Source organism: Doryrhamphus excisus, linkage group LG18 (genome assembly GCF_037039965.1).
Source record: "Doryrhamphus excisus strain RoL-2023G ecotype Guam linkage group LG18, RoL_Dexc_Guam_v1.1, whole genome shotgun sequence".
In the NCBI taxonomy this organism is placed as follows: domain Eukaryota; kingdom Metazoa; phylum Chordata; class Actinopteri; order Syngnathiformes; family Syngnathidae; genus Doryrhamphus; species Doryrhamphus excisus.
The window spans coordinates 15,841,204-15,850,823 of record NC_136374.1 but is presented as its reverse complement, the minus strand read 5'-3'; the positions used below and the strand labels follow the sequence as shown (position 1 = coordinate 15,850,823).

Below are 9,620 nucleotides of genomic sequence, written 5' to 3'. Positions count from 1 at the left end.
TTGTGGTAATTTTAAAATACCATCGCAAATCCTATTACCAGCTACAGCTTCAGTTCATAATCTCATGAAATAAAAGCAACGGATAATACATTTTAAGAATTTATTATCAAATATTCTGTCAATATTTGTACATGTTGAAAAGCCCTGTCCGTCCCAAAGTGGACGCCACCGATGGAGAAAGAAGTCCACCGTATGAGAAGACCCCTGTTGCTTGTAATTGATGTGATTTACTTGAAGATTCAACATTGAACAAAAAGAGCATAAAATGGACTAAGCACATAAAGTATCAGAAGAAGGACATTATTCAACACACTTTCATTTTTAGCCGTGTAATGTTTTGCCAAGAATTTGAAATATCTGACGTTACAATTATGAAAAGACTTCATTACACAGACAGTGAAAGATGTTTTTGAAGGCACGGGGGGAAAATCTGAACCAGGTTGCAAATCACTTCTCATGATTTGATACTCTTACTGTCACATATCAGATACGCGTTCCTCAGGCAATCCGCAGCTTCTGCAGGCCTGGAATAATGATGATTGTGGTATTGGGAATAAAACCGACTTTGAACCGCTTGATCTTAAAGGCGGTTGTTTTTGCAATGTTTCTCAAATGTGATTCGGTTCCAAAACCCAGACATTGTTTCAGCTGGAAGCCAGCCAGCATCACCAACCCGAGGGTAATGTCAGAACATTTAGCTTAGCTTAAGGCCATAAGGCTTTCATTAAAACAGGTGTAAACGTTGGCCCTTTCTCAACAATCACTGAGTTTCCCTTTTGGAACACGTGAACACGAATAAGCGACATGCTATGTAAGAGACTAGCGTGTTTGATTTCAGCGAACATTATTTAACACTGTGCTTTTTTTTTAATTGCATAGAATGGCAACATTCACACAATTAACGCAGCAATGAAGGCCTTTTACAATTGTACACAAATATGAAGTATTGAAACATTTCAGTACCTTATTCAGCTCTTTCACATCACGTAAATGTAGATATGTCACTCAACATCAATCCGCACACCGGTGGTTCTTCTTTGGAGTGTTGCACCTCTAACTGTTCCATAGGGTACCTATGGTTTAAAGGTTCTGCATGCATGTTTAAAGATAGCTGCTTATAGATAGGTTATCCATTATGAGGTGGCAAATAACTTCTTTAAGTGTCATTTACCACCAGCGGAAAACAATTCTTCAACTTTGTGTTCAGTCGGATTCAAAATGGTAAGATATCCATGAAGATCTTATCCACAATTGGTGGAGGAGGGACAAGGTTCTCGAGTTTTAGGTAGAAGATGCGCTGCAGGCCCTGAGTGCAAAGAGTCCTCAGCTCTGGCAGCTTACCCAGAAGCCGAGAGAGATAGTTGGGCTGGGTTCTGCTCATTTCCGATCTGTTTCCACTCACGTGTTCCCTTAAGGAAGAGATGAGATTGCTCTGGAAATCTTCAACGCGTTTAGGTTCTTTGAGGCCGTGGCGATCTAAAGAGCGGAAAAACGAGTTAGAAACAGTACGATGGTGGTCGACTGTGAGAAGTATCACCAACCAGTGATGATGACGAGCGCCGAAAGGCATGCAAACAGGGACACGTCTAAGTTCATGCGGTGGAGGCTCTGAGAGAAATCCATGATGGAGTCGATCCAGTCCCCGAAACTTGGAACGCACTGGAGTTGGTGGAGGACCACGCCGTTGCAGAAGATCAGCTTGTTTTTCTCTGGGTTTGATCTGCGCATGTTTAAACCATGTATTAAAATCAAAAGGAACAATACACACATGTTTTTAATTAGGGCTGTCAAAGTCATTCATTTTCTACCGCTTATCCTCACGAGGGTCATGGGAGTGCTGGAGCCTATCCCAGCTGTCTTTGGGCGAGAGGCGGGGTAGCATGTTTTTGGAATGTGGGAGGAAGTCGGAGTATGCGCGGGGAGAACATGCAAACTCCACACAGAGATGTCCGAGGGTGGAATTGAACTCGGGTCTCTTAGCTGTGTGGCCTGCGCACGAACCACTCATCCAATAACCAGATTTTTTTTGCGTTATTATTATTTATATTCCACTTTATTTTTTTTACTTGTCATTATTTATTTATGACAAGTTACCCTGTTTTTATTTCAGTTAGTAGTTGAGTGTTTGGCGAGATTTGCTTGAAGAGAATGATATTTAAGTGATGGACAGTTTACTTTACCAATGTCCACTTGTTACACATTGTGATTGTTTTTCTGGTCCATTTTGCGTTGAGCTGTTTAAAATAAATACAATGTTTAATAAACGCTTGAAAATGTTCTTTCTGAGGTACACCGATGCACTTAAAAAATAATCCGTTGTGATTAATCACAGTGTAGTTAATCGCAGTTAAATAATTGAATCCATTGACAGCTCCAATTTGAATACTTTAAGGCAACCGGCCTGTATGCCAGACGTAGGATGAAGAGCTCCACAAAGGCAGACTCCAGAAGCAGCTGCTGGTCCTCTGTGCAGAAGTCCGAGAACCCTGGAATGGTTTCAGCCCAGGTTTTTATCACCTCCAACGAGCCGCTCAACAGGTCGTAGAACTGCTGGATGTCACCGGCGTCCTCCTTGTCTGACACGTTGTCAACTGTCTCCTGGTACTGCGGACCAAAGAAGAGGAAGGTCTTACCAAGCAGAACATATTTTTGATTTGTATCTCGCTAAAGTGGATATACTTCGAGTAGTCAGAGTACAGATTGTATTGCAGTATAGATTTAAGATCCACTGAAAAGAGTCAACACAGTACAGCACTGGTATTGAATCAGGAGTTCAGGACATTACATTTAAAAATTGTATTAATAAAAATTAATTGTTAACTTTATGGGCTGCACAGCGGTCGAGTGGTTAGCGCGCACAACCAGAGTTCAATCCCACCCTCAGCTTTCTCTGTGTGGAGTTTGCATGTTCTCCCCGTGCATGCGTGGGTTTTCTCCGGGTACTATGGACACCACAAGATGTGAAGTTTTGATTTAGTTTAGTTTTATTTAGTTACGTATATGTATAACAGTTATCCTTTTTAAAATGATTAAAACACTGTACAGTTAATAAATAATAATAATAATAAATGTTCTCCCCGTGCATACGTGGGTTTTCTCCGGGTACTATGGACACCACAAGATGTGAAGTTTTGATTTAGTTTAGTTTTATTTAGTTATGTATATGTACAAGAGTTATCCTTTTTAAAATGATTAAAACACTGTAGAGTTAATAAATAATAATAATAATAAATGTTCTCCCCGTGCATACGAGTGTTTTCTCCGGGTACTATGGACACCACAAGATGTGAAGTTTTGATTTAGTTTAGTTTTATTTAGTTACATATATGTACAAGAGTTATCCTTTTTAAAATGATGAAAACACTGTACAGTTAATAAATAATAATAATAATAAATGTTCTTCCCGTGCATGCGTGGGTTTTCTCCGGGTACTCCGGTTTCCTCCCACATTCCAAAAACATGCTAGGTTAATTGGCGACTCCAAATTGTCCATAGGTATGAATGTGAGTGTGAATGGTTGTTTGTCTATATGTGAACTGTGAACTGGCTGGCCACCAGTCCATGTTGTACCCCGCCTCTCACCCGAAGACAGCTGGGATAGGCTCCAGCACCCCCCATGACCCTCGTGAGGATAAGCGGTAGGAATTGAATGAATGAATAAGTTCTGCTAATAACCTCCTTCAGAAGTAACGGTGCAAATTCTGACATATTTAAACTAGTCTTAAAATTTTGATCAGTATTGTATATGGAATTGCGTGCAAACGAAACACATGCCGCATCCACGCACACCTACCTTGGAGTAGTCGAGCTTCCCAATGGTCGGGTTTGAGTCTAAATGGGCTCGTACCAAAGAAGTTATGATGTTGACATTCGGGGTGGAGGAGGTCGCCTCCGCCACTATCTTTGGTTTGGATGGCAGGCGACCCCGGCGACCTTTCAGGCTGTCTCGTCGAACAACTACAACAGTGACAGAAAAGGAGGAGAGGAAGACTTCAAATGCATGCTTGTGACTCTCACATGACTGCCACCGCACTCCACACAGCTGCTACGTCCATTTTCAGTTTGTGTCTTTCTGCAGCTGACATTGTAAATCTCCGCTAACATGTGTCTTTCATTCCCTGCTTTGGTTTCACAAGATTGTCATGACTAACCGTGTTTTGTCGGACATCATCATGCGTTCAGTCAGTGAAAACATTACAGGAGGTCCATCTTACATTACCTTCTTTGACCATTCCCACTGTAAGACATTTCTGGAAACGGCAGAACTGGCAACGGTTCCTCCTCCTCTTGTCCACCGGACAGTCTTTATTGGCAAGGCAAACATACTTTGCATTTTTCTGCACAGTTCGCTGCCAATCAGGAAAAAACAATATCATTATGGATAGACTGTTTATCATGCTAAAAGTAAGGTGAGTAATACTGGATCTTTGTTGAGGAATGAACCATATTTGGTAACAGAGTGCACCTTGCAAGCCTCTGAGTGGAATTGTGGGATTTCTCCCAGCCAATTAAGCATGCCAATCATTGAAAATGGATAATTAAATGTATACATTATGTATTATTGAGTCTTTAACATTTTCTTCAGCTTAAAAAATGAAGTTTCTTTGGGGGAAATTATTATTACAAGTAATTATTAGAACACCAGCAACTACGGAGCCAGCCAGCTCACTTTTAACAATTAACATAACAAATAAGAAAATTTAAAATAAATATAGAAACAAAATAAAATAAATAAAATAATGCAGATCATGAACATATATGTAATGAATGTAATCATGAAATTCAATACAAAATTTCAATTAAAATTTTTTTATTGTAATATTTTTTATTTATTGTAATATTTTACATGACTCTTAATTAATTGAATGTGCGTTTTTATTATTATTGCAGCTGAGAAAGTGAAATAATTCAATAATAATTTTTAATTCATATGTCCATATTTTTGTTATTTTTATATTTCAGTTTCTTTTATTTTTATTAGCTTTTTCACTGTTTATTATACAATTGACTTCAGCTGACCTAATGAATTCTATATATTTATCTACCTATATATCTGAAATCCATTTTTTACTGTATTGCGTTAATAATATATAAAATTGCAATGCTTAGTATTTCTCTGAAGAATAGCAATATTGTGCAGGGTAATTGCAAACTGTAGCTCAGATGCTCACCTTAAAGAAACCTTTGCAGCCTTCACATGTGCGGACTCCGTAGTGCTGGCATGATGCATTGTCTCCACACACGGCACAGCGTCCTTCGCTCAAACCCGGGTTGTGAATTTTGCCCGACGCCTCCGCAAGCCTTCCGCCATGCTCCATGGTCATGACGGGGCAGTGACGCGAATCCACCTGCTGCTGAGGCGGCAGGAAGAAAGTCTCGTCTTGAGCATCCTGTCGAGGCACCACTGGTGGAGAATGCTGCTCCGGTGTGGGGGCGAAGCTGAAAAATGGCGACTGTTTATCAGTTGAGGGGACTGAACTGTAGGGGCTGAACGTGGTGGACTCCCATGCGGGTGCATACAGTGTCTGAAAGCCTGTTGTGGGAGGGGAAGCGGCGGTGGCGCTGTACCCCGGACTGCCATAGTGGTCAGAACCGCACGATGATGACAGCGTCTCGTCAAGGCAACTGAGTGTAAACGAGCCTGGGTAGCAGCCATACACTTGGAGGTCATCCAGCTTGTACGCTTGGTTCTGCATGTGGCAGTCGGAGGTCTCAGCTGCAGAGGCGTGGCTGAATGAAACGGTAGATGTGGAAGGCAAGGTGGTGATCTTGCAGGAATAAGCATCAAACTCCCCAATGTAGCCACTTCCCACCAAGGTATTGATGCTGGGTAACAACGATGTCGACAGCTGCTCCTTCTGCCCACTGATGTCCATCACCAGCGCGGCGCTGAGGTCAGGGTTTAGCGAGTCGGGGCTGAAGTGGGTGTCGTGGGCCAGGGATGCATGCTGTGTTTGAACACAGGGCATTGCTGCGACACAATGACAACAGTTACCACAGTGAAACTAAACACAGACGGATGTTATGTATGCAAAATATGCCATAAGTGAGTTATGACACTGGAGTGTTGGGTTGCAGCAGTTAAATGCACTTGAGGTCATTTCACTGAAAATGTTGGGAAAAATTTGCCTTTAAACAAATAACAAATAAATGTGAAAGTATTACTTCTGGGCATGTGTATTTTTCTTATATTATTAGTATTTTTATGCTTTTTCTTGGGATTTTTTTGATGATGACAGCCTACCATGTGAGAAGTTTAGCTTTTTTTGCGGCTTGAGGTAAAAATCAGTTTGCGTTCATGTGTTATATTCTTTGTAACTGACTACTGTGTGTTAAAATGTTCCTCAAAACAGCTGAAGAACAATAAAGAAATGTTTTAAGATGGTCTACAGTTTCATTGTTTCTATTTTCCATTCATTCCTATAGGGCAGGGGTCTCAAACTCACGGCCCGTGGGCCAAATGCGGCCCGCGGGACGCTAGTTTGAGGCCCCCGCCTTGATATGAAAGTTTAATTTGTTGAATTTTTTAAATTTTTTAATTTGTTTTTTGATTTGCTTATTTATTTTTCCATCTTATTTTGTGTTGAAAAATAAAAATTTACATTAAACATTTATTTAATTATTTAATAATAAATAAAAAAATATTTGTTCATTTGTTTTTTGATTTGCTTATTTATTTTGTCCATCTTATTTTGTGTGGAAAAATAAAAATTAATTTGTTTCACTTGTTTTTGATTTGCTTATTTATTTTTCCATCTTATTTTGTGTCAAAAAATACAAATTAACATTAAACATTTATTTAATAATTTAATAATAAATAAAAATTAATTTGTTTCACTTGTTTCATTTGTTTTTTGATTTGCTTATTTATTTTTCCATCTTATTTTGTGTCGAAAAATAAAAATTAACATCAAACATTTATTTAATAATTTAATAATAAATACAAAATTTATTTGTTAATTTGTTTCACTTGTTTCATTTGTTTTTTGATTGGCTTATTTATTTTTCCATCTTATTTTGTGTTGAAAAATAAAATTAACATTAAACATTTAATTAATAATTTAATAATAAATAAAAATTAATCTATAATAATTTATTATAATTTAATGTTTTATCAGAGCTTTTGCAAAGAACCAAAGCACTGAAAAAGTGGCGGGTATAGCAGAAGCATTGAAGACTATTATATTATATATATATTTATTAATATTTAATATAATTAATATTTGTTAATATTTTTATTATATTTTTTATTTTATTTTTTTCTTTATATATATATATATATATATTTTTTTTTTTCCTGATGCGGCCCAGCCTCACCCAGACCCTAGCTCCAGTGGCCCCCAGGTAAATTGAGTTTGAGACCCCTGCTATAGGGAATAAATCGTTATCAACTCTGATCAAGTCGCTCTGGGAACAGATTGTTTTGGATCCTCAGTGGCTTCAGGAAATCTAAACCTGCTTCTATTATCCCCGTGGATACTTGATGTCCCACCATGCCCTCTCTGTAGCTCCAAGGCATCTTTTAGTCCTCTTTAGAAAGTTTAGAGGCCGGCCTGGTGGAGCCGTCAGATGCTTTGGCGTATTGTGTTACTGGCTGGTCATGTTCTGAAGAACTCCTTCAGTGGAGGGCAACCCTCTTTCACAGGGACCAGACCAGGGAGTGTTGCAGATTGTATTACAGGATGCGGGCCCGGTGCCATGTGAAATGGGAAGGGTGGCAAAGCTTGTGTGTGTGTGTGTGTGTGTTGTGTGTGTGTACTTGCACAGGTGTCTGTTTTGAAGAAAACTCATTGGCAACATTGTGAGGACAGAAAGTGAAGACTTCCTGAAAGACCTCTAAAAGGCGGCTCCGTTCATCTTTAGAGTTAGATTCCATTTCAGCTTTGTTAATGCTTGGGGAGTTAACTAGAAGATGTTTGCGCATATATTACATAAAAATTAATACAAGTAATAATTCTAACATTTTGTAAATGTAACATTTTCCTCATCAGCAAAGCAACTATAAAACGATACAATAAGGCTACATACAGTTGTGCTAATGCTACACTGTGACACTCATGCTAATAATATGATACAAGCTCACTATTAGAATAATTAACTGTATTTAATATTTACTGAGCAGAATTACCAAACTATATCAAACTGTGAATTAACTTGGGAACAACTAATGCAGTTTAAAAAAATAATTTTGGACATTTACTTAAGCTAATTATGTCCCATAAGACGAGTTACAGGTACCATATACTGACCTGATTCATGTAAATATCCAAATTCTGCTGTTATTCATGTATTCCAAGGGCGTGAACTAACCACCTCTGATGCACACACCCACTCACCCACTCACCCACTCACACACACACTCTTCTGTTGAGATTCACCAGGAAGGCTCCATCTGCTGCTTGTTTTATCGCGCTGGGAGGACTACAAGGCGGGATGACGCCTAAAACGGAAAAGAAGGCGGGGATAGTTTCCGGTCAACAGCCAATCATGTCGCGCTCACAGCAAACGTCATCTGAGTGACGTGTTCACGGGATTGCAATGACGCAAACGCCCATGCGTCGCACGGTCTAAATATAAACCACTAACCACGGCGGGGCTCACATGGGACTATTACTGGACGACTAAACAGTAAAAATAGAAGCTGTTTGAAATAGAAACCTACGTTTTTGACAGGAATGATATCCTAAATATAATCTCTAATTAATGTTGCACTTGATAATAACCAGTTGAAGCTAAATTTGATTATATTTTACATTTTGCTAGCTAGCAAGAATTAGAGGCTAATGCTAACTTTTGTGAATAATTACAGTGGAATTGAAATTTAAAATCAAAGTCTTCCTGAATGCTGGATTGGTTAAAATTTAGAAATAAGTTTTCTGGAGATGAATGGACATGAACTGTTACCATCCTGAAAACTTGTAAAAGTATAGACAATGTTTTCAATAATATCTGAACAATGTCTTAGCGGTCATACAGGTGTAAAAAGAAGTTAACCAATGTTTAAGCTAACTATTGAGGTAAAAAAAAGAGTTTAAGGAAGTCTCTTCTTTTTAACATTATTAAAAATAAGTTAAGCATAGTATGTTAAAACAATAAATAGTGTACTCACCATAAAATCTGATGAAGTGTGAAGGCCACAGCTGTGTTCAGGGTCACAAGTACAGCAGCACCGCGACGGTCAGTGTCAACCGAGGACAATGCATAGAGACGAAGCTGAGAGTGGCGCTTTTCATCACAAAGACGTGAGTATGAAAGCGGGTCTTAATGTTCTTATCAATTATGCTAAATAGCTTTGAGATGACTGACTTGCTGCACGGGGGTCGAGTGGTTAGCGCGCAGACCTCAGAGCTAGGAGACCTGAGTTCAATCCCACCCTTGGCTGTGTCTGTGAGGAGTTTGCATGTTCTACTTGTGCCGGTACTCCGGTTTCCTCCCACATTCCAAAATGCTAGGTTAACTGGCAACTCCAAATTGTAACATAGGTATTATTCATTTGTATGAATGTGAGTGTGAATGGTTGTTTGTCTATATGTGCCCTGTGATTGGCTGGCGACCAGTACCCGCCTCTCACCCAAAGACAGCTGGGATAGGCTCCAGCACCCCTGCGGCCCTCGTGAGCA

At 39.2% G+C, this 9,620-nt stretch overlaps 1 protein-coding gene across 1 annotated transcript; it reads right to left on the bottom strand.

The window, feature by feature from the left end:
- Positions 1-116: 116 nt before the first annotated feature.
- Positions 117-8,778, bottom strand: LOC131106631 (putative nuclear hormone receptor HR38). Its single transcript, XM_058055873.2, has 7 exons — positions 8,250-8,778; positions 5,172-5,971; positions 4,220-4,349; positions 3,794-3,957; positions 2,402-2,604; positions 1,542-1,720; positions 117-1,476 (listed from the first exon to the last, which is right to left on the bottom strand). The coding sequence occupies exons 2-7, from the start codon at positions 5,967-5,969 to the stop codon at positions 1,214-1,216; spliced, it is 1,737 nt and encodes a 578-aa protein (XP_057911856.2). The 5' UTR covers positions 5,970-5,971; positions 8,250-8,778; the 3' UTR covers positions 117-1,213.
- Between the last annotated feature and the right edge of the window lie 842 nt (positions 8,779-9,620).

Coding starts and splice junctions, on each gene's coding strand:
- LOC131106631 (XM_058055873.2), bottom strand. CDS start 5,969: ATGCCCTGTGTTCAAACACAGCATGCATCCCTGGCCCACGACACCCAC. Junction 3,958..4,219: donor AGTGGGAATGGTCAAAGAAG/GTAATGTAAGAT, acceptor TCACTGTTGTAG/TTGTTCGACGAGACAGCCTG. Junction 1,477..1,541: donor GGCGCTCGTCATCATCACTG/GTTGGTGATACT, acceptor TCCGCTCTTTAG/ATCGCCACGGCCTCAAAGAA.